Source organism: Neoarius graeffei, chromosome 11, assembly GCF_027579695.1.
Source record: "Neoarius graeffei isolate fNeoGra1 chromosome 11, fNeoGra1.pri, whole genome shotgun sequence".
Lineage (NCBI taxonomy): Eukaryota > Metazoa > Chordata > Actinopteri > Siluriformes > Ariidae > Neoarius > Neoarius graeffei.
The window spans coordinates 37,645,829-37,671,546 of NC_083579.1; the positions used below are offsets into that span (position 1 = coordinate 37,645,829).

The 25,718-nt window shown below is 39.8% G+C and overlaps 1 protein-coding gene across 2 annotated transcripts; it reads right to left on the reverse strand.

Moving 5' to 3' along the window:
* Positions 1–10,881: 10,881 nt before the first annotated feature.
* On the reverse strand, positions 10,882–24,261 carry il17a/f2 (interleukin 17a/f2). Of its 2 annotated transcripts, none has more exons than XM_060932966.1 (3): positions 24,190–24,261; positions 14,897–15,069; positions 10,882–11,299 (listed from the first exon to the last, which is right to left on the reverse strand). In XM_060932966.1, exons 1-3 carry the CDS (start codon positions 24,193–24,195, stop codon positions 11,071–11,073), a joined length of 408 nt encoding a protein of 135 aa, XP_060788949.1. In that variant the 5' UTR covers positions 24,196–24,261; the 3' UTR covers positions 10,882–11,070. The 2 variants fall into 2 exon arrangements, with proteins under 2 accessions (XP_060788949.1, XP_060788948.1); XM_060932965.1 differs by lacking the exon at positions 24,190–24,261 and adding an exon at positions 15,767–15,876.
* Between the last annotated feature and the right edge of the window lie 1,457 nt (positions 24,262–25,718).

A 25,718-nucleotide genomic window follows, 5' to 3' on the forward strand; every position in this document is an offset into this window, starting at 1 on the left:
ACTTAGTCAAGACCAATACTATATTTACCGAGACCAATGCCCAAGATGAGACAAGTTCAAGAATCAATTCCAGTAAATCCAGCACAAGTCCAAGCAAATATAGAAAACGTCTTGAGACTGGATTCGAGTCCTTACAGCTCTAGTTCAAGAGTTTCACTAAAAAGTTTCTATGGGATATCAGATATATGTTAACATGTACTGTAATTTAGCTATTATCTGAAATACTGTATGTGTTAAAAAAATCAACATCATTAATTCTTTAAAGTGTCACAGTTTTGGTAAGAAAGAGAAAGATAAAAAATATAAAAATGTCAAAGGCTCTTATTAAAGCTTATTATTCAATTTTGGCATTGCCCTTTTCATCCAATAAGTTTTTATTAGTGCTACATTATAATAATTTTAGCTGTATTAAGATTTTTAAAGCTTACTAGTTATGAGTGTGTGTGTATATATATATATATATATATATATATATATATATATATATATATATATATATATATATATATATATACCTGAAATCATGAGGCACAGGACTGGTACAGTCGCCATGGTGATGCCACTGCTGTTTTGGTGTAATATACTAATAAATAAAAGTTGATTATAAATCAGAAAGTCATCAGTTGAGTAGATCCAGGTAAAGTCCTGATCAGGCGCTCAGGTGTTCATTCCTGAAGGAAGTGTGACCTTCAAATGAAAAACAGTTCAAAAATATATGTCCCACGTGTTTGAGAACTAAACAAACAAAAAAAGAGGAAGAAGAAAATAATTACTTTACTGCACCGTAATGGTGAGAGGCATTAGGGTGTTACAGTGCAGACTTCCTGAATTAATGATTCACCTGAACATCATCGTCAAATTTTTAACTGGTAAAAGCAGGGCAATGGGGGTGGGATGGCTGGATCAGGACCTGGAATCATCTTATCCTTCCTGTTAGGGTGGCATTGTGGTGCAGTGGTTAGTGCTGTTGCCTCACAGCAAGAAGGTTCTGGGTTAAAACCTTGTGGTCAACTGGGGCCTTTATGTGCAGAGTTTGCATGTTCTCCTTGTACCTGTGTGCCTCTAGGTGATCTGGTTTCCTCCCCTGGTTCAAAGACATATCGATTAGGTCAGTGGTTCTCAAACTTTTTTCACCAAGTACCACCTCAGAAAATACTTGGCTCTCCAAGTACCACCATAATGACCAACATTAAAATACAGTAGCGTAGTAGGCCTAAGTATTCATTAAAAACAAGGTGGAGGTTTTATTTAACAAGTATATTTCATATTGTTGGCCACTGTAACATTACACACAGTACTTTGAACAGTAACACTGTGTTTAAATATAGGAAAATAAAACACTGTACTTAAATAATGAATCAAATAAAATTAATTGCACATGAAAGTGAAATAAACATTGTACTAAAATAAATATTAAAAGACAGTTCTTAAAGATTAAATGAAAATGTACTTAAAAGTTAAATAACTGTACTGTACTTAAATGTTAAGTAAAAAAATTACTGTACTTGATGTACTTGAAAAAAATCAAAACAGGCTACGCATAGCTGCAGTTCTTGCCGTTTCTTAACTCCAGTGACTGCTTTCTGAAACAGAAACACACACCCACAAACAGAGGAAGAGCAATAAGATTAAGAATAAAACAAAAGTGAGGAAAAGCATTAAGAATAACAGCTTATAATGTTAAATATACACAGACTATTGACTGAGTGACTATTGATTGACAACTTACTGAGCTTAATGTGATGGGTGTGCATGCCTCTGTGAACACAGTCCTGCAACGTCTGGGTCAATGGAGGTCAGCTTCAGTCTCAGGTTTGGCTCAGCATCCACCCTGCTTCTGTACTTTGTTTTTATGACAACAAGTGAAGAGAAGCCTTTCTCACACAGGTAGGTGGTCACAAAAGGAAGGAGAAATCGCACAGCCTTGTCAGAAAGCACAGGGTATTCACTGTACTGCTTTATCCAAAAGTCCAACTGAGTGTGCTTTTTGAAAGATGCCTTCAGTGTTTCATCACAAGACAGCTCTATTAACCTCTCCTGCTCAACAACAGTTAAGTCCATTGAGGCCATGTGAGAGGTGTCGATGTTGAAAGGGTTTCTCATCCAGCTGCTAGCTTCATATTTAGGCATCACTGGGAAATAATTGCAGAACTGTTGTCTGGGTGATGTGAGGTGTACAGCGATGTTCTCCCTGACTCCGTCATCAAGCATCAGGTCATTGTCAGACAAAAAACTCTCCAAAGCAGGGAAAGCTGAAACATCATCTGTCTTGACTTTGATTTCAAATAACTCCAACTTTTTCAGCAGTGCATTGATTTTGTCCTGCACATCAAAAACATTGATGGAGAGTCACTGTAGTCCCAAATTCAGGTCATTTAAACGTGAAAAAATGTCAGACAAGTATGCCAATTGACTGAGCCACACAGTATCCTCAAAAATGTCTGATGGGGGAAATTTGTGTCCTGCAAGAACATCTGGACCTCTCTGTGCAATTCGAAAAGCCTTGAAAGCACCTTTCCTCTTGAAAGCCACCTTACTTCAGTATGAAGCAAGAGTTGGACATGCTCACTGCCCATCTCCTCACAGAGCACATGAAATAAGCGAGCATTCATCGGTCTGGCCTTGATGAAGTTCACAGTTTTTACAGCACAATCCAGCACAGACTTCAGGTCATCAGGCATCCTCTTCACTGCCAGCGCCTCACGATGGATGCTGCAGTGAGTCCAGCACATCTCAGGTGCCACCTCTCGGATGCGAGCTGCTACCCCGCTGTTGCGACCTGTCATGGCCCTCGCTCTGTCAGTACGTACACCCACACACTTTTCCCAGTCCAAGCCATGCTCCTGGATGAACTTGTTCAGTAACTGGAATATTTGCTCTGATGTAGTTCTGGTCTCCAGTGATTTACAGAACATAAAGTTCTCCTGCGCCACACCGTCATATTCATATCTCACATAAACCAATAAATTGGCCAAATCTGCAACATCTGTAGTCTCATCAAGCTGTATGGCAAAATATCTACTGTTCTTAATGCGCTCAATCAGTGTCTTTTTAACATCGTCAGCCATGTCGTTTATTCTCCTTGACACGGTGTCATTTGAAAGCGGCACCAAGTTTAACTCTCTGGCAGCTTTCTCTCCACCACAGGCGATTGCTCTAAGACAACGAGGGAGGCTCAGCCTCCTCTAAAAATGACAAACATCGTGTAGGATGAATTGCGCTAGGCTTATGTTATAGCCGACCTTATAACATTGCTATTTCAGATTCAGAATCATAGAAATATATGTGCTCAACCCAACTACAGTGCGAAATCATTCCATTATAACTTTCCCCAGTTCGCCTAATGTGTGCGTGAGTTTCTCCCCCTCGTGACAGCGCGATGCAGCCCAGCCTTAGTGGACTTCAATGGCATTTGGGAGCTATGCGCTTTTCAATATCAAAATGCAAGACGATTATTGGACAAATACTGCGAAAACGCCCACCCACAGAGTCTCACAGACTCCCAACCTCAGTGGACTTCAATGGCATTTGGGAGCTATGCGCTTTTCAATCTCAAAATGCAAGACGGTTATTGGACAAATACTGCGAAAATGCCCACCCACGGACTCCGAGCCTCACAGTGGGAGGGACATGGCAGTTTCCGCGAGGAGACTGGTGATTGGTGCAAGCGGCCGGATATTTTCTTTGATTGACAGCTCGTTTCAAATATAGACAGGCAGCGGTGAATTTCAGTTCAGTCCCATGCGGATTTGCAAGTGCTGTGGTGTATTGTAACAGATCAGCTTACATTTCAATTTCATTCATTACATACGGTTTCTGCTAGCTTTTTTAGTTTGTATATATTTTCATTGTAAATAAATTGTAAATATAGTGTTGTCAAGTTTGCTATCTTAGTTCCAGAAATTTCGTTTATTTGAGTGACTGAACTTGAACTTGAGGGGGCTAGTCAACTAGCAAGAAAGCTGCGCACGGATGCCAAGCATTGCTGATTTAATTTTGGCGAAGCCATTTGCCAGTCTTCCTTTCGAGGAAAAAATTAAAGAGCAGGGTAGACCAACGCCTCAAATTGACTTGGTGAAAAAAGTAGGGAATAATACTCGTTCCTTTCAGCTCTCCTGGTACGAGAAAGTGAATTGGCTAACAGCAAGTGACCCACATCAACAACAGTAAATAGGCTACTTTAGTAATATGTCATGGATAGACCAAAAATATAGAATCTATTTAAAATGTTTATGCTGAGTATATTATATTGGAATATATATTTTTCTGGAAATGAATTAAACACAGCTACAATTTGGAAAACATTTTTAAACAAAAACACAGCCGAAAACATTTCACACTACAGACCTGGATTAAAAGTGAAGGGTTATCAAAATTGTCAATAAAACATTTCTCAGTCAAAATAAGTAAAATATAGGGAAAGTGTCATTGAATGAAATGTGTGGCACCCAGCTCTATGTTTGGCTCCCCAAGGTCAGTGCTTGTGCCTATTCCAGAACACTCTGCTGTTACTGCTGAGGTTCCTGACAAAGAGCTGCTTTCAATAATGATCAATTTTTAAACAACATGCCACAATTTTAAAATATAAAATTTTAAAATATACCCCCCCCAACACCACCATCATGTATATTGGACAGTAGGCTAATGGGCCAAAAGAACCTGTTATTTCACAGTTTGTGACCCTGCCAACAATCAGCCAGATCAGAGGCAAGAGTATGGGCAAAATTGATGTGTTTTTTCTTTTTTCTTTTAAAATCTGGAAATATCGTAACCGACCAGCCTCCCCTGTTTGAAAGACTACCAGCTGCCACTGCTCTCCACACATGATACGTGTCATCTCTTTGGCTAATGGTAAACACAGCAGTTCCCCGATTGTGTGTGGCTTACCGGCTCTGGCAATCAGGAGGCTGGCACGATATGAAGCTTCCTGTGCTTTGGCTACGGGTGTACCATAGGACAGAATGGTGGACTTGGACTGCTTCAGTTCATCATGTTTTCGTAAAAAAAATCCATTGGTTTGTCCTTTAGTGCTGTGTGTTTGGTTGTAAGATGCCGTTTGAGATGTGATGGTTTCATGGACTCATTGCTCAGAATGTCCCCGCATACAACACACTGTGGCCTGGGCAGCTCCTCTGTCCCGCTCCAAATGAATCCCAGTTTTATGTATTTTTCGTCATACTTCCTCCTTACTGGTTTCTGCCGTTTGCTAGCAGTTCTGGGGCTGGTTTTGCCACTGTTGTTAGCATCTGCACTTGGCTCACACACGTCCTCTTCAGTTCTCCCTCTCTCCTGATCCACGCTCCCATTCGCGGATTTAAGCCACGACAGTAATTTTGTTGTACTTGTCATAATTAGCAAAGCCACCTCCACCTTTTCCCATTACAGCCTAGCAGTGACGTGTGGTGAGGTTTGTGGCTAGTGAGACACTGACTTTTTCAAAATCAGATTTTCAAATATGCACCAAAAATATTTGCCAAATACCGATTAGTTTCATATCTCATAGCAGCATTCTTTACATAAGGTACATTTGAAGGTATATATTTGGCCAAGGAAGAATGAAAAATGAATGGTGGTTTAGTAGCCTACCTCCAAAAAACACCACGGCAGACCACACAGGCCACACAGCGGGTACCATACACAGAACAAACCACACAGCACCACGGCGGATGCCACAGACAGAACAGGCCACACAGCACCACGGCCGGTGCCACAAGCATCACGGCGGATGCTCTCTCTCACACACACAAACACACAGGATTCGAACACTGGTCTTACCTTTACTTGTAAATTCTGGACGAAAATCTCTGTGACTTTGGCGTAGAAATCCTCCTTGTCTTTTTTTAGTTTTAAAAGTCTCTCAGTCTCAATGGCGATGATTGCCAGGGATGAAAGACGTCCTTGGCCGGTGCGATTACGACTGTACGTTTTGAGTCTTTTCAGAGCAGAGAATGACCTTTCCACAGACACTGTTGTAGCCGGTATAGTGAGGGCCAGTTGAAGTAACTTGGTCGCTTCAGGGACCGTCTGCAACTTTTGGCAAGTCCAACTTTGAGAAACCTTTCAGTTGAGCTATTACATCCTCCATTAATTTGTTGCAGTCAATCGGAACAAGCCAACAACAGTTCAAATTAAACTTTATGTGATGACGTAGAGAAGAAGCAACCACCAAACAAGAATAACTGAGCTCACGTACGCCCTCTGCACTGTGGCAGAGCTACTGCCTGCCTCACCTCATGTCTTTTCAGTGCGGCTTTATGTCAAATTGTTAACACTAAATAAGTGATACACATACGTAGAAAACATTACATATTATAAGGAAAGTGAGGACATATTATACACATGTCTACAATGTATAAAAAACATTTTAATGCAGCATTACGTTGGTAGCATACACAGAGTAAGCAAAAAGCACGCGCTCAACCCAGTTAACAAGGGATTACGCAATCTGACGTGAGGCACGGCTTGGTGCTGCCTCACGTCGCTGCATATTCGCTGCAGTTGAATAGGAAATAGGCAAATATGGCGATTTTGATCGCAAAAATGATTGAAATTATTTGAATCATACAGAAATGGCATATATAGCACAGATGATTGGACAAATCTTTATTGTTATCATTATTTACATTCATTACATCTCATGATGGCTGGATGATGACCGGTGAGGCCCTGCCTTACCTGCCGCCCCTGACCGCACGTCACTGCAGCCTAGTCTACCAATGGCGGATAACCATCTGTCAGCGGAACCGGCGGGAATGCATACGTACGCTACGTATGGCTACCCAGAAGCACTTGCAAACTTTTTAAAATTATTAACTTAATTTGTATCTCCTTTCATTTTCTTGTCATCGGTTGATAAGATATTTTCATCCATTCGGATATTATGGATAGTATTTCACGTTTTATTTTTTTTTTTTTATATTTAATTAAGTGATTCTTTGGCGTACCACTAGAATGGAACCCACATACCACAGTTTGAGAATCACTGGATTAGGTCAACTGGTCAAATTGCCCATACACTGCAAAAAATTGAAAACTGAATTTGAGGAGAAAATTACTTAATACTAGTGAAATTATCTTTCTGCATGGACAGATATTTTTACTTGATAAGACATTTTAGAATAAGTTGGTTGCAATCTAGAACTAGGTTTAATCTCAGAATTGGTGTCTTGTATTCTTCTAATAGGAAATGCTAGATCGTTTCAACTATTTTCAAGATATTTTCACTTGCTAAGATGTCATTTTTTTTGCAGTGTAGGTGTGAGTGTGAATGGTTATTCGTCTCTGTGTTACACCTGTGATAGACTGATGACCTGTCCAGGGTGAACCCTGCCTCTCGCCTGAAGTCAGCTGGGTTTGGGTGTAGAAAATGAATGGATAGAAGTTACAAATTTCAAGAGTTTTCACTGCAACCTAGAGAAGTAAGCTTGATTAAAAGCCAGAGAGATCAGAAAACGTTAACTCAGCAGATGTACTTTTTTCCATTGCAAATATGTACTGTAGGCAAAGCACTGTATGTGTTTATGGTATGCAAACGACCTGAGTATAACTCAGTCCGTTATCTCATCTAATGAAAACACACATGTGGTCGAAAACACACATGGACAAAAATACACCACAAATACACACACTCTGTATATCCAGTGAACTCCTCTCTCTCTCTCTGCGAGGATCTCAAACATTGTGTAATTGTGTCAGGGGCTCCTAAACTTGCAGTCACTTGATGATGGAGTCATGAGAGATACTCACAATCTTCTCTTTTGTTTTATGAAATAATATTATGAATATATGACGACTATCTAAAGAATACAAACCTATGCTCTTTTAGTCTTTATGGGAATCTTGAAACGCTGCACTCGTAGAGGATCTCATCTCATCTCATCTCATCTCATCTCATCTCATCTCATTATCTCTAGCCGCTTTATCCTGTTCTACAGGGTCGCAGGCAAGCTGGAGCCTATCCCAGCTGACTACGGGAGAAAGGCAGGGTACACCTTACAAGTCGCCAGGTCATCACAGGGCTGACACATAGACACAGACAACCATTCACACTCACATTCACACCTACGGTCAATTTAGAGTCACCAGTTAACCTAACCTGCGTGTCTTTGGACTGTGGGGGAAACCAGAGCACCCGGAGGAAACCCACACGGACAGAACATGCAAACTCCGCACAGAAAGGCCCTCACCGGCCACGGGGCTCAAACCCGGACCTTCTTGCTGTGAGGCGACAGCGCTAACCACTACACCACCGTGCTGCCCTCGTAGAGGAGCTCAGCAATACAAATGGACAGATTTCTCTGTTCTGAACAACATCAGGTGACTCTGACTCAGTGGAACAACAGAAATCCAGAAAACAAACCTGAAAATATACAAAAACATTTCCTGAAAAGTCCTAAGTTATGAATCAGAAATTGATTGATATAAATCAAGGCTTGGAGTTGCAGAAAATTGTAATACAGAATGATGCCCAGTAGGGGTCGTTTGTCCAAAATGTTGTGAAACGTGTATCTTTAATTAAAAAAAAAAAGTGAAAACAAATGAAAATTTGTGTGTGTGCGTGTGTGTGTGTGTGTGTGTATACAGTGCCCTCCACAATTATTGCCACCCCTTGTAAAGATTAGTGAAAAGGGTTAGAAAAAAAATCCTCCTTTTGGTGATGTTGATTCATCTCATACTGAAAAAATGAGAAAATCCAACCTTTAACTGAAATAAATTTATTCAGAGAAAAACAAATCCCTCATCAAGAAAGAATTATTTTCAACAACAACACATGTGCCACTATTATTGGCACACCTGGAAATGATAGTGAACACAATGTAACTAAACCATGTTTCCCTTTGAAATTGTACAGTATTTTTGAGTTGATTGGCATGTGTAGGAACCTTCAAGCTGTAATCAATGACTTCCTCTTTAACTGGGGTACAAATATGAGGTGACACAGAGGCCAAATTCCCTTAGTCATCCATCAATACAGGAAAGATAATATACTTTTTCTCACCCTTTTTACTAATCTTTGCGAGAGGTGCCAATAATCATGGATGGCACTGTAGATAAGCTCAGGTACATTATTGCTTCTATTAGAGCTGTGGCTACAATTATCGACAGTCCATAATTATTGACACTTTTTCAGATTTACCAATAAAAAATAATCTTACAAAGGTAAGTTTCAGTTACAGCAGTTATTATTGGTTAATTTATGGACCGGAAGACCTGCATCGCCCTTTGATCTTGTCGTCTGATGACGCAGCTCGTTACCTGAGATGGAATTTATTTTTAGCACGATCAGCAATTTGAGGAAAACCCAGACATTATCATCGCAGGTGAGCATAGTGGAAAGATCATGGGCATGTTTTTACTGATCAAATAATTCACCAATATTTCATGATCTCCTTGTTGAAACCTACTTTGTTTCTTACTCTTTCATTTGACAGTCGCTATTTTGTATCTAAACGCGGGTTTGAGAAGTCACATGAGGTGTCGATAATAGTGATCACTTTCACCAGTGTCCACCATTATCGACACCCTGTGGAATTAAGTGACATTTAAAACTGTTATGGATCGATCTTTGTATAACATTGTTGAAGTAGATGAAGTACTTTAAAAAATAAAAGTGCTGTGATTTATAATAATTTTTTTTTATTCATAACAGAACGGAATGTTTATAGAGTATTTAGAATCCGATTGCAATAGAATTAAACCAGAATTAAACTCTGAGCATATAAAAAAATTACACACTTGAAATATTCAGATTTTTCTATTCCATTCAGAGTATATATATATATATATATATATATATATATATATATATATATATATATATATATATATATATTTTTTTTTTTTTTTGCAGTTTGTTGTAAACATCTACCACATATTACAATATCAGTAGATGTTTTATATTTTGGTTCGAGGAATGACATGCGACCTTTGACCTGGATTTTCATGTAGTTACAATGTCAATTGCCTGTTGACATTTATTGGTAAACTACAAAACAAGAAATTAAGACAAACAACAATGAATAATTAACAAAATGTGATCTACGAAAATACTTAGAAAGTGGGTAGAAAGTGGAACAAAAAGATTTTCTGACGCAGGTTAATCATTATCATTTGTTTACAAACATAATCATTTGTTTACAAACATTAGAATTACTTCCTCATTTACGTTAGCACTGCCATCAATATATTTATATAAAATATATTTTCTACTAAATATAAGTCTAAGTAAAACAAATTTTAAATAAAAACTATGTTTTGTTAACTTAATACCACATACCGATTATAATCATCTGGATGTCGATAATTGTGGAACGGTGTCAATAACTGTGGACAAAGGTGTTGATAATTGTGGAATGGTGTCGCGTGATCTGATACGCTAGGTAATCGGGAATCAACTCATTTTTTTCCAGTGGAAGTTTGAGTAACTATTCATGCACAGTTTACGTATTGAAATTCTTTTCTACTTTTGCAACGGCCAAAAGATCGTTAAGGTGTTGATAATTGTAGCTGCTGCTCTAGTTGTATTATCGCTTTCTGAGACACAGTTATTAGCAGCATTGAACTACTGACTTCACTCAAAAGTGCTTCCTTAAAACACATAAAACAGCATGTTGAAAACTATAATTTCTTAACTTTAGTAATTTCCTCTTGCATTATTCATGCATAAATAAGCTAATGTCAGTTGTTGTTTACAGACCACAAATAATTTTACATTTGTTAATAAAACCATATTGCCGTCATCGAATATCTTACATCAATGTTAATAACATTTTCTGTAGATTGTGTTAATGATTAGTGTATATCAGTGAATATACATACTGTATCTATGCAACAATATACTTTATAGATTATACATATACAGTTGATAAAATGTCTGTAAAAAGCCAATTAAACCTTATCTTAACATTCAGTGTGAAAAAATAATCAGCTCAAAACACATCTAATCACAATTTCACAATTAATATTTGATCCATCTTTGGAACAATGTCTAAATAAAAAAATATTAATCTAATTTTATTCAATTCATTTGTGAATAGTTAAAACCATTTGTCTGATGTGGAATCCGAGGCCTCATGGCGATGAATTGGCCCACACACACGTGCAGCCCACAGTGACTCTCTGGAACGTTACAGTGAAGCACTTCCTGTTTTTTGGGTACTGCTTGAGCACCAATGTGTAGCTATATATTGGCACCGAGTTCAGCTCCATGTGATGGTGGCTGTTTGGATATGTGCATTGATGAGATTTACATTCGGCTTCAAATATCACTCCGGGGATCCTGCGGGTGCTGGTGTGAGAACTGCAGGAAAACGTAATGTCTCATCAGTGTGCTCTAAATCATGATATTCACAGAGCTACTCTTCTGTTTTAAAAGAAGAACTCGCATTCAAGTTCTGGATTGTGATTGGTCAGAAGGTGTTGATTAATTTTCTATAAGCAGTGCAGCTGCAAACCACAGGTTTATATTACGCTCACCAGCCACTTTATTAGGAACACCTATCCACCTGCTGTTTTATGCAGTTCTCTAATCAGCCAATCCCTTGACAGCAGCACACTGCATAAAATCATGCAGATACAAATCAAGCGCTTGAGTTAATGTTCACTTCAAACATCTCATCTCATCTCATTATCTCTAGCCACTTTATCCTGTTCTACAGGGTCGCAGGCAAGCTGGAGCCTATCCCAGCTAACTACGGGCGAAAGGCGGGGTACACCCTGGACAAGTCGCCAGGTCATCACAGGGCTGACACATAGACACAGACAACCATTCACACTCACACCTACGGTCAGTTTAGAGTCACCAGTTAACCTAACCTGCATGTCTTTGGACTGTGGGGGAAACCGGAGCACCCGGAGGAAACCCACGCGGACACGGGGAGAACATGCAAACTCCGCACAGAAAGGCCCTCGCCGGCCACGGGGCTCGAACCCGGACCTTCTTGCTGTGAGGCGACAGTGCTAACCACTACACCACCGTGCCGCCCTACTTCAAACATCAGAATGGGAAAAATTGTGATCTCAAAGTGTGACTTTCACTGTGGTATGGGTGTTGGTTTGAGCCAGATGGACTGGTTTGAGTGTTTCAGAAACTGCTGATCTCCTGGGGTTTTCACACACAACAGTCGCTAGACTTTACACAGAATCGTGTAAAAAACAAAAAAACACTGAGTGAGTGACAGTTCTGTGGGTGGAAACAAACACCTTGTTGATAAGAGAGGTCAGAGGAAAATGTCCAGATTGGTTCAAGCTGCCAGGAAGGATAGAGCAATTCATAGCAACTCTGTACAACTGTGGTGAGCAGAAAAGCATCTCAGCACGCAACAGCAGAAGAACAAATTGGGTTCCACTCCTGTCAGCCAAGAACAGGAATCTTAGAATCAAGAACAAGTTCCTATTAAAGTGGCCGATGAGTGTACCCTTGTTTTAATATGCTATCAATTCTATAGTAACAGCTTATTCATAGTTATTTTTAGCATTCATAGTTATTGTTATCGTGTCTATAGTAACTGCTCATACCACTCACTCCATATAATCTAAACTTGATAAGAAATTGATTTAAAGAAAAAAAAATTGATATGGTCAAGTTTTCTGTAAGATGTTCATGTAACATTTATGGAAGGAGTCTCCAGTGTCAGCGCTTTGTAACAGTCAAAGGTAAAGCTGTAACATCATGAGAGAGGCAGACTTTGAGCCTTCCAAATTACAACCCCAATTCCAAAAAAGTTGGGACATTGTGTAAAACATAAATAAAAACAGAATGTGAAGATTTGCAAATCATAGAAGCCCTATATTTCATTGAAAATAGTACAAAGAAAACATATCAAATGTTGAAACTGAGAAATTGTATTGTTTTTTGAAAAATATATGCTCATTTTGAATTTCATGTCAGCAACACATTTCAAAAAAGTTGGGACAGGGGCAACAAAAGACTGATAAAGTTGTGTAATGCTAAAAAAAAATCTAATTTGGTCAATTGGCAACAGGTCAGTAACATGATTGGGTATAAAAAGAGCATCCCAGAGAGGCGGAGTCTCTCAGAAGTAAAGATGGGGAGGGGTTCACCACTCTGTGAAAGACTGCATGGGCAAACAGTGCAACAATATAACGTTCCTCAATGTAAAATTGCAAAGAATTTGGGGATCATGTCATCTATGGTAGATAATATCTTTAAAAGATTCAGAGAATCTGGAGAAATCTCTGTATGCAAGAGACAAGGCTGAAAACTGACATTGGATGCCTGGGATCTTCAGGCCCTCAGGAGACACTGTATTAAAAGCAGACACGTGTCTGTAGTGGAAATCACTGTATGGGCTCAGGAACACTTCAGAAAACCATCGTCTGTGAAAACAGTTCATGACTGCATCCAGAAATGCAAGTTAAACCCAGATAAAAACAATATCCAGAAACACCACCACCTTCTCTGGGCCCGAGCTCTTGTACGATGGACTGAGGCGAAGTGGAAAATTGTCCTGAGGTCTGACAAATCAAAAGTAGAATTTTTTTTTTTAGAAATTATGGATACCACATTCTCCAGGCTAAAGAGGAGAGGGACCATCTGGCTTGTTATCAGTGCACAGTTCAAAAGCCAGCATCTGTTATGGTATGAGGGTGCATTAGTGCACATGACATGGGTAGCTTGTACATCTGGGAAGGCATCATTAATGCTGAATGATATATACATGTTTCAGAGCAATATGCTGCCATCCAGACAAAATCTTTTTCAGGGAAGGCCTTCCTTCTTTCAGCAAGACAATGCCAAACCACTTTCTGCACATATTAAAACTGCATAGCTCTGTCGTAAAAGAGTCCGGGTGCTAAACTGGCCTGCCTGCAGTCCAGACCTGTCTTGCATTTAAAACATTTGGCGCATTATGAAGTGCAAAATACAACAAAGCAGACCCCAAAGTGTTGAGCAACTGAAATTGTATATCAGGCAAGAATGTGACAACATTTCTCTTACAAAACTACAGCAATTAGTCTCCTCAGTTCCCAAACATTTACAGAGTATTGTTAAAAGTGATGCAACACAGTGGTAAACATGCCCCTGTCCCAATTTTTTTAAAATGTGATGCTGACATCAAATTCAAAATGAGAATATATTTTTCAAAAAACAATAACATTTCACAGTTTCAACATCTGATATGTTGTCTTTGTACTATTTTCAATGAAATATAGGCTTTCCATGATTTGCAAATTATTGCATTCTGTTTTTATTTACAGTTTACACAGCATCCCAAGTTTTTTGGAATTGGGGTTGTATTATTAGTTGTCATTGTAGCAGGAGGAGTCAAATTATTATTATTATTATTATTATTAGTAGTAGTAGTCGTGGTCGTAGTAATAGCAGTAGCAGTAGTAGTAGTAGTAGTAGTACTAATAGCGGTAGTAGCAGTAGCAGTAGTAGTAGTAGTAACAGCGGTAGTAATAGTAGCAGTAGTAATAGTAGTAGTAGTAATAGCGGTAGTAGTAACAGCAGTAGTAGTAGTAACAGCAGTAGTAGTAGTAATAGCAGTAGTAGTAGTAATAGCGGTAGTAGTAACAGCAGTAGTAGAAGTAATAGCAGTAGTAGTAATAGTGGTAGTAGTAACAGCAGTAGTAGTAACAGTAGTAGTAGTAGTAGTAGTAGTAGTAATAGCGGTAGTAATAGTAGCAGGAGTAGTAATAGCGGTAGTAGTAACAGCAGCAGTAGTAGCAATAGCGGTAGTAGTAGTAATAGCAGTAGTAGTAGTAGTGGTAGTAGTAGTAGTAATCGCGATAGTAGTAATAGCAGTAGTAGTAGTATTAATAGTCATAGTAGTAGTAGTAGTAGTAGTAGTGATAATAGTAGTAGTAGTAGTAGTAGTAGTAGTAGTAGTAGTGATAGTAGTAGTGGTAGTAGTAGTGAAGTTCCACTCACATCCAGTTCCAGGCAGATAGCGAGCTGTTGTTGATGCTGCCATTTCCTTCCATCATCTCTGACTGCACAGTGTTGAAGCGTTTTGGGATTATCAGGCTGATGCCACAATTCATCGTCTGTTTGGTTGTGGCATGTGTGAGACTCAGCATCAGAAATCCATGAAAGACCACAGCCTGTGCGAATGAACACTTACACTGAGCAAGTTCCCGTGGAATCTCAACTAAATTCATGTCCATTAAATGTACAGAGCATTTTGTTCAGAGTAAATTATAAAAACTCATACACTGTGTGTGTGTGTGTGTGTGTGTGTGTGTGTGTGTGTGTGTGTGTGTGTGTGTGTGTGTAAATAAAATAAAGAGTTTTACTGAAGTCAGTCTTCAATATACACCATACCTATTAGTCTTGCTTTATTTATTATGCTTTAAGACAAATGACTGAATAATAAACCTGGAACATTTAAGGGTTAATCTGATTTCATATAAAATTCTTATTATGGTACATTAAATTGAAAAAAGTAAGCGAAACAAGGCAATTATTCACAATAGCATAATAATAGTTAATAATTGCTCTATAGATTACATTACAGAGAGCTAATTTCTTCTCATCACATCAACATTAACTCAGCGAAATGTAATTTGCATATGCAAATCAGTACCTATGTATTGTGTCACAATCAGTTTCAGTATGCTGCATTAAATTAGCAATTATATTCATCTTTATCTTCTGTATTTGTGTGTTTTGCATCTTAATTCTATTTTATTATCAGTTGTAAATCACTTTGTTTTGTGTAAAGCTGTTCTTGATCTTACTGAAGATAACGTCCGATATAAATACCTTATCACTATCAGAATTCCTTGTTAGCGTACTTACCATTCGTTTGAAGCTCAGCATTACTGCTTCTCAGTTGACTTTCTAAAATCTAAGTGCTTCTCACGTTTGTGCTACCTCTATATATAGTTGAAGGCAATGAGACAGTTGATTTATCTGATAATGTGCCCAATCTCTGACCTGGATTGTGTTATCAGATCATTTAATAGGAAAGGGAAAGTTTACATAATGCCAAATTGGGCTGTCTTTTGCATTTAGAAAAAAAAAACAGTGAAAAAAACCCCCGCTGTCATACAACTGAAGAAACTGGGCCTGAAAGTTGTGCAAGCCCATAAAGCAAGGGATCTAAGGTGCTTCTGACACATGCATTGTTTATTGAGTTTGAGCAGAACCCTGGTGTGTTTTCTTATTTGCTGTGGTTCTTTAGGCAGGTGAGAACACAGAAATGACACTCTGGTGTGGAACAAAGCAACCAGGCAACCGAGATCGTCTGAACAACCGGTTCCGACTGAATATAACACTTAGCGGCCACTTTAATAGGAACTTGTTCTTGATTCAAAGATTCCTGTTCTTGGCTGACAGGAGTGGAACCCAATTTGTTCTTCTGCTGTTGCATGCTGAGATGCTTTTCTGCTCACCACGGTTGTACAGAGTTGCTATGAGTTGCTCTATCCTTCCTGGCAGCTTGAACCAATCTGGACATTTTCCTCTGACCTCTCTTATCAACAAGGCGTTTGTTTCCACCCATAGAACTGTCACTCACACAATGTTTTTTGTTTTTAGCACCATTCTGCGTGAACTCTAGAGACTGTTGTGTGTGAAAACCCCAGGAGATCAGGAGTTTCTGAAATACTTAAACCAGCCCATCTGGCTCAAACCAACACCCATACCACAGTGAAAGTCACACTTTGAGCATTAACTCAAGCGCTTGATTTGTATCTGCATGATTTTATGCATTGTGCTGCTGTCAAGGGATTGGCTGATTAGAGAACTGCATAAAACAGCAGGTGGATGAGTGTAGTGCGGTTTGATTGTAGTGAGAATATGATTAGACTCTGAGTCAACTCCACTGCAGGAGGAAAATTAAACATGCCTTGCGCTTTGGGTTCTCTCATCTAATTATCTCTAGCCACTTTATCCTGTTCTACAGGGTCGCAGGCAAGCTGGAGCCTATCCCAGCTGACTATGGGCGAAAGGCAGGGTACACCCTGGACAAGTCGCCAGGTCATCACAGGGCTGACACAGAGACAAACAACCATTCACACTCATGGTCAATTTAGAGTCACCAGTTAGCCTAACCTGCATGTCTTTGGACGGTGGGGGAAACCGGAGCACCCGGAGGAAACCCACGCGGACACGGGGAGAACATGCAAACTCCACACAGAAAGGCCCTCGCCGGCCACGGGGCTCGAACCTGGACCTTCTTGCTGTGAGGCAACAGTGCTAACCACTACACCACCGTGCCGCCCCGCACTTTGGGTTGCAACATTTATTTCTTTTGTTGATGTTATGTGATAAACTGAGCCACATAATACAAACTGTAGTGCTGCTATTTAAATATCAAATCATTTATTGAATTCCTTGTTCCCTGTTTGTTCTGCTTGGGTGATTAATCGGATTTCTACACACACTTGGTAGAGGTTTGTTTAGATTTACCAGGACGTTTTAAGCTCTACACACACCTCAGAGCTTAAAACTGCGTAGTGTGAACCCAAACCAAATCGCAAATGAATCAAAAGAATCAGTTTCATGCTGATTCAGACTCCACAAATGGACTAATAGGACTAACAGAAAGCTCCCTCAAGTGGACTAAGAAGCAACTGAATGCAAAAAGCCAGTGGCCCAGGAAAGAAGTGGCCAAATGGAAAAGTGGTCCAATAGGCACATGGCCTACCAAGAAGCAAGCATTTATAGAACATTAATCAACCCCTTCTGACCAGTCAAAATCCAGAATTCAACAGTGCTGTGGTGTAAAGCAGGGGTTCCCAAACTGTTTTTGTCAGCTGAATCCCTTCAACTTAGATTATTTGCCTCAAATTTCTGCTGTGATTTTAAGCAGACAAACATTCAGTGAAATATGTACTTTTACTCATGAGCTTTTGCTGTTTTAAACTGTGCTTTATGGGTTTCCAAAATTCTTTTTAAGAAACCAGGCATCGTAGTTTCAGAAATCTGCTCCAGACAGACAGTAGTCTCACATACTTGGGGACAGGGTGTGGCCTTGTCACTGTCTGTGCACATTAATCCAAATTTTAAATAGTCCTCACTATACTTATATAACTTTTCTAGGTCTGGAGCTTTTATTGTCAGTTTTATGCTTGAATGTTTCTCCTCTTGTGATTTTCTTTATTCGCCATAAAGAACGAATCAGCGAACTAACACTGTAGTTTACGTTTAACTCTCAGGACTATAATCACATGGCGTTCAATTCAATTCAATCAGCTTTCAGTTATCTCTCATCACTGACATTTCTATCAGAGTTTCTCAAACCACCTGTGATTCCATAAAAAAAAAAAAAACTTCTAGAGGCTCACATACGCCCAGTTGGGAAATCCTACCGCAAACAATAGAAATATAATGTATAAGTATGAAAAAAATGGTTAGACATAAAAAAATAGACTTTTAACCCTTTATATACTTTATATGCTGTATACAACTAAATAACTGTTATAAGATTTTTTTTTTTACTGATTTAGTTTAGCCTATAATTTAAATGTTAAAGACGACACTAGCTTCCTCATTTATTGTGCAATTCTTCTACACAAACTGAAGCTCCAGGAGTAAACATGGACATTCAGAATATGAAATGCTAAAACAAGCATAAAAAACGAGTGCAGTAACTTTTTTCATTAAAACCAGGAGACATTTTTGTGGAGCAAACGTTAGCCTTATCAGTGCATGTGAATGGCTGTAAATTCATTTCTGCATATTCGGAAACATAGCAATTTGATTTATATCGACATATCTGTTGATCTGTGTATGAAAATTATACTGTCTTGAGATTTAGATTGCTGATAACGGTTGTGACTATTCAGTAAAACACGTAGATGTGACTTTACTGTCCTATTTTCTCCGCCCACACAAAGACGTTGCTTTTCTCAAAGTGCACTCTCTGCAAAATCAGATGCAACCCTGATGATGTCAACAATTTTTTTTACAAAGCATTTACTAATTTTAACCCCAGTGTATGAGCTTTAATCTGTATGCTTTTAACTATGTGTTTATTATTAATGCATTTTTTAAGAAACGTAAGCAGTGATGTCAAGATCAATGATGTTTTGCTTTGCATCAATGAATAAAACTTACTTCATTTGGCAAAATGTAAAAATATTATGTTTTAAAATGAGAAATTGTACTGTTATATATTATCTTAAGGGCTCTTACTTTTAGTCCTTTACATGACATGTTCGATCAGAAAGCATTGCTTCATTCTAAGCTTGGTGCATGACCATTAAACTGCATGCATTAATGATTTTACGAATATTAATTTAGAATAATTAATTTGATTGAGCTCACGTTGTGTCATGTCGGTGATTCACATGAACAGAAGTCAATAAGGTTTGCATCAAAACCTAGAGCAACATCAACATCACACTGCAATGCATCTCTTATATACAGTGCAGCATTACACCATAAAGAGAACCTATAGATGCTGCACACTATCATGTATGTAGAACTGCAGGTCTTTGTGGCTCTATATGTCTGGAAGAGCTTGTGTGTGTATGATGTGGTAAGCTGTTGGCATCCTCATTGGGGTTTTTTTAACATTCATCTTTCACTTTGACTAGTCTCAGAGGATGGGAACACAATCAGCACTTCTATGGCCTCATTTTCACATTGTGTGTGTGTGTGTGTGTGTGTGTGTGTGTGTGTGTGTGTGTGTGTGCATGCACACGTGTGTGTGTGTGTGTGTGTGTGTGTGTGTGTGTGTGTGTGTGTGTGTGTGTGTTATGTAGAAATTAAACCTTGAAATAAGCTAAAAATTTAGGACTGGGTGAGATTTTATCATTTAGAAACAGAAAAAGATGCACATCTGCAAATAAAATACGACATAAGCCGTGCAGTCTGTGTGTACATCATTTTATGTGTCACACAAATGAAAGTGAAAGTCATATATGATGTGTGTTAGGCTACAGGGTGTATGATGTAATGGTCAGTAATGGTATATTGTTCTTTAATGGGATTTAAAGATGTCCTACAGGAGTCTGCTGGTGGCCGTGTGGTAAACAGTGAGGAATAAAGAGTCTGCTGGCGGCATGGTGGTGTAGTGGTTAGCACGGTTGCCTCACAGCAAGAAGGTGAGGCGAGGGCCTTTCTGTGTGGAGTTTGCATGTTCTCCTCGTGTCTGCGTGGGTTTCCTCCTGGTGCTCCGGTTTCCCCCAGAATCTAAAGATATGCCAGTTAGGTTGATGTGGGGCGGCCTTGGGCTGAGGTGCCCTTGAGCAAGGTACCTAACCCCTGACTGCTCCCTGAGCGCTCTGGTGTGGCTGCCCACTGCTCTGGGTGCGTGTGTTCACTGCTTCAGCTGGGTTAAATGCAGAGGATGAATTTCACTGTGCTTGAAGTGTGCATGTGATAAATAAAGGTTTCTTCTTCCTTCTAAAACAGCTTTTGGGTGTGCAGTTATTTAAAAAAAAAACCCTGCAACCTTGTCTCTCAGGAAAAACAAAACATTCACATGGAAAATAATCAACAGCAGGACTGTGTGATGAAGCCAAGTTAATGTTATCACCCTGAAGTTGATTATTTTCACATATAACACCACATCCCCAAGTGTTTTATTCCTTTTATAGACCCTAATCACGTGACATTACCGCTAGGTCAAAATGTCAACACCGCCATTTTGGATGTAAAACAAACTAGCATTCTGACCCACCTCATACTCTTAGTATGGCTGAAATTCATAATGACAGCCAGTTGTTTGGCATTTGGATGCATAAATAATCAAGCAAAAAATCCCCAGCTGTCATTTAAAAGTTCCACAAGATCCTGAATGCCGGAATAAATGGATATCGGGTGTTAAATGTGTTATCAGAGGATGATAACAGCACATGGGAACCGTCAGTGTATAGTAGAATCTGCCCACACACTTTATACAACCCCGATTCCAAAAAAGTTGGGACAAAGTACAAATTGTAAATAAAAACGGAATGCAATAATTTACAAATCTCAAAAACTGATATTGTATTCACAATAGAACATAGACAACATATCAAATGTCGAAAGTGAGACATTTTAAAATTTCATGCCAAATATTGGCTCATTTGAAATTTCATGACAGCAACACATCTCAAAAAAGTTGGGACAGGGGCAATAAGAGGCTGGAAAAGTTAAAGGTACAAAAAAAAGAACAGCTGGAGGACCAAATTGCAACTCATTAGGTCAATTGGCAATAGGTCATTAACATGACTGGGTATAAAAAGAGCATCTTGGAGTGGCAGCGGCTCTCAGAAGTAAAGATGGGAAGAGGATCACCAATCCCCCTAATTCTGCACCCACAAATAGCGGAGCAATATCAGAAAGGAGTTCGACAGTGTAAAATTGCAAAGAGTTTGAACATATCATCTACAGTGCATAATATCATCAAAAGATTCAGAGAATCTGGAAGAATCTCTGTGCGTAAGGGTCAAGGCCGGAAAACCATACTGGGTGCCTGTGATCTTCGGGCCCTTAGACGGCACTGCATCACATACAGGCACGCTTCTGTATTGGAAATCACAAAATGGGCTCAGGAATATTTCCAGAGAACATTATCTGTGAACACAATTCACCGTGCCATCCGCCGTTGCCAGCTAAAACTCTATAGTTCAAAGAAGAAGCCGTATCTAAACATGATCCAGAAGCGCAGATGTCTTCTCTGGGCCAAGGCTCATTTAAAATGGACTATGGCAAAGTGGAAAACTGTTCTGTGGTCAGACGAATCAAAATTTGAAGTCCTTTATGGAAATCAGGGACGCCGTGTCATTCGGACTAAAGAGGAGAAGGACGACCCAAGTTGTTACCAGCGCTCAGTTCAGAAGCCTGCATCTCTGATGGTATGGGGTTGCATTAGTGCATGTGGCATGGGCAGCTCACACATCTGGAAAGACACCATCAATGCTGAAAGGTATATCCAGGTTCTAGAGCAACATATGCTCCCATCCAGACGACGTCTCTTTCAGGGAAGACCTTGCATTTTCCAACATGACAATGCCAAACCACATACTGCATCAATTACAGCATCATGGCTGCGTAGAAGAAGGGTCCGGGTACTGAACTGGCCAGCCTGCAGTCCAGATCTTTCACCCATAGAAAACATTTGGCGCATCATAAAATGGAAGATATGACAAAAAAGACCTAAGACAGTTGAGCAACTAGAATCCTACATTAAACAAGAATGTGTTAACATTCCTATCCCTAAACTTGAGCAACTTGTCTCCTCAGTCCCCAGACGTTTACAGACTGTTGTAAAGAGAAAAGGGGATGTCTCAGAATGGTAAACATGGCTTTGTCCCAACTTTTTTGAGATGAGTTGTTGTCATGAAATTTAAAATCACCTAATTTTTCTCTTTAAATGATACATTATCTCAGTTTAAACATTTGATATGTCATCTATGTTCTATTCTGAATAAAATATGGAATTTTGAAACTTCCACATCATTGTATTCTGTTTTTATTTAGAATTTGTACTTTGTCCCAACTTTTTTGGAATCGGGGTTGTATGTGGTTCGTATTTCATCTCTGCTATATTTAATTACCCATCTTTACTGTGATAAATTCAGAGACCCAAAGTATACACATAGATCTGTATGCTGACTTCATGGAAAACTGTTAACATTTATGTGATAGTATATGGGAGATATTAGAAGCATTAAATGAATTGATAGAGTATGTAAGCTTGTTTATAAAACAATGTAACAGCAATATTATTAAAAATATTTGTCTGTGAAGATTCTCAGTCATCCAGGTCATAGTAAACTGTGGGTGGTAAAAGAGAGCAACTGGACTTGCTTGAAGATTCTTGAAGACGTTTCACCTCTCATCCAAAAGGCTTCTTCAGTTCTGTCTGACTAATAGGGAGTATCAGGTATTTATCCTCTCATGGATGAAAAGCAATCCTAAGGTGTCGTTGAGCCATCCTGTTGGTGTGGGTCACTGGTGGCTGGGTGTGAACGGCCTCGAGAGCCGTTAGGGTGATCAATGGAATGCTGATTCTCTCTGTCCTCCTGTGAGTCACTGAAAACAGCTGGGTTTTGGTGTGCATTCAGTTGTCTGGGAAGTGTGCCAAGGACAGCATTGTACAGTAGGTGGCTGATAAATAATTTTATTCGTCACATGTACACTTCAAGCACACTGAAATTCATCCTCTGCATTTAATCCATCTGAAGCAGTGAACACAAGCACACACTCAGAGCAGTGGGCAGCCACACCAAAGTGCCCAGGGAGCAGTCAGGGGTCAGGTACCTTGCTCAAGGGCACCTCAGCCCAAGGCCACCCCACGTCAACCTAACTTTGGACTGTGGGGGAAACCAGAGCACCCGGAGGAAACCCACACAGACACGGGGAGAACATGCAAACTCCACACAGAAAGGCCCTCACCGGCCGCTGGGTTCAAACCCGGAACCTTCTTGCTGTGAGGCGACTGCGCTAACCACTATACCACCATGCCGCCCACGGTGGATAACTGATAAATGATGTCTTAGACCCCCACCTCTGTTCAGTGATGGCCATTCCAGGTTGACAAAAATGGCTTCTTTAACTCCTCGCTCATACCAACGATCCTCTCTGGCTAAAATGCGTACGTTGCAATCCTGAAATGAGTGTCCTTTGTTGTTAAGATGAAGATAGTCAGCAGAGTCCTGGCCTGAGGAACTGGCTGTCCTGTGTTGAGCCATGCACCTGTGAAGCGGTTGTTTTGTTTTCCCCAATATACGAGTCAGTGCATTCCTCACTGCACTGAATTGCATACACTACGTTGTGCTGTTTGTGTCTGGCTATTCTGTCCTTAGGGTGGACCAGTTTCTGCTTCAGGGTGTTACTGGGTCTGAAATGTACTGGAATGTTGTGTTTGTAGAAGATCCTCCTGAGTTTCTCAGATAGACCAGAAATGTAGGGAATGACAATGTTCTTGTATTTGTTCCTGTTATCCTCCTTGTCCGTTATGCTCCTTTTTCTGCTCTTGAAGAAAGACCAGTTGGGATACCCGCAGTTCTGAAGTGCTTTCTTGATGTGATTCTGCTCCTTCTCTTTTCCCTCTACCATTGTAGGAATGTTCTGAGCTCTGTGTTGCAAGGTCCTAATGACCCCCAATTTGTGTTCCAGTGGGTGGTGAGAGTCGAAGAGTAGGTACTGGTCTGTGTGTGTGGGTTTCCGGTAGACCTCGATGCTAAGGCTTCTGTCTTGTCTAATGTGTACATCACAATCCAAGAAAGTACACAGAGTGACATAAAATGGCTGGCTGTACTGTAAAGGTGCAGCTGACTTACCCCCATGTCGAACACACAGCACACATCTGACACAGCATGAGTGAAGGCCTCAGGCTCAGCGCAGCAGCTGGGGACATGGAACCTGGAACAGAAAAACAAACAAATCTGTCACTTGCTATGCACAGACACGCAGCAACAATTAATTAGTTATACAACGCTTCATGACTCGGCATGCGCACGATCATATCAAGTCACTTTATTAGTTTGTTTAATTTTGGAGAGAGGGAAAACAAGGCCACCTAGGTAGACTGCATGTTCTGCCTGTGCGCAAGTCTTCAAAACCAGCCTTATTTTTGGCAAATCTCAAAATAAAAAATATTACAAATTTTCAACCACTGGTACTTCAGGTTTTGTATCAAATCAGGATTTTGCCATCTCTACTAAACTGCTCCTGTCTAAAGCAGTTGTCATCGCTGCTAGGATTGGGTCTGTAGTACCAAAGCCCACTTTTGTGCATATCTTAATTTACATTTTTCATCCATTTTATGAAGGTAGAACAAAGCATTGAACGTAGTCACCATTTTGTTAATATTATTACATCCAATAGGGCTATCCAGTGGTTGCTATATTAGATAAGTCACGTGACTACATACAGTGCCTTGCAAAAGTATTCACCCCCCTTGGCTTTTTACCTATTTTGTTACATTACAACCTGTAATTTAAATGTTTTTTTTTAATCTGAATTTTATGTAATGGATCTGCACAAAATAGTCTAAGTTGGTGAAGTGAAATGAGAAAAAAAATTTAAGTAAAAAACTGAAAATTGGTGTGTGCATATGTATTCACCCCCTTTGCAATGAAGCCCCTAAAAAGTTCTGGTGCAACCAATTACCTTCAGAAGTCACATAATTAGTGAAATAAAGTCCACCTGTGTGCAATCTAAGTGTCACATGATCTGTCAATATATATACACCTTTTCTGAAAGGCCACAGAGGCTGCAACACCACTAAGCAAGAGGCACCACTAACCAAACAACACCATGAAGACTAAGGAGCTCTCCAAACAAGTCAGGGACAAAGTTGTTGAGAAGTACAAGTCAGGGTGGGGTTATAAAAAAATATCCAAATCTTTGATGATCCCCCGGAGCACCATCAAATCCATCATCATCAAATGGAAAGAACATGGTACCACAACAAACCTGCCAAGAGAGGGCCGCTCACCACAACTCATGGACCGGGCAAGGAGGGCATTAATCAGAGAGGCAGCACAGAGACCAAAGATAACCCTGAAGGAGCTGCAGAGTTCCACAGCAGAGACTGGAGTATCTGTCCATAGGACCACAATAAGCCGTATACTCCACAAAGCTGGGCTTTATGGAAGAGTGGCCAGAAAAAAGTCATTGCTTAAGAAAACACATTTGGAGTTTGCCCAACAGCATGTGGCAGACTCCCCAAACACATGGAAGAAGATTCTCTGCTCAAATGAGACTAAAATTGAACTTTTTGGCCATCATGGGAAATGCTATGTGTGGTGTAAACCCAACACCCTGAGAACACCATTCCTACAGTGAAGCATGGTGGTGGCAGCAT

What these genes read in the sequence shown, in the direction of transcription:
- il17a/f2 (XM_060932965.1), bottom strand. Translation starts at nt 15,787, where the DNA reads ATGCTGAGCTTCAAACGAATG. An exon ending in TGCTGAGCTTCAAACGAATG is followed by an intron (nt 15,070 to 15,766) that starts GTAAGTACGCTA and finishes TCATTCGCACAG; the next exon opens with GCTGTGGTCTTTCATGGATT. An exon ending in CTATCTGCCTGGAACTGGAT is followed by an intron (nt 11,300 to 14,896) that starts GTGAGTGGAACT and finishes GTTTTCCTGCAG; the next exon opens with TTCTCACACCAGCACCCGCA.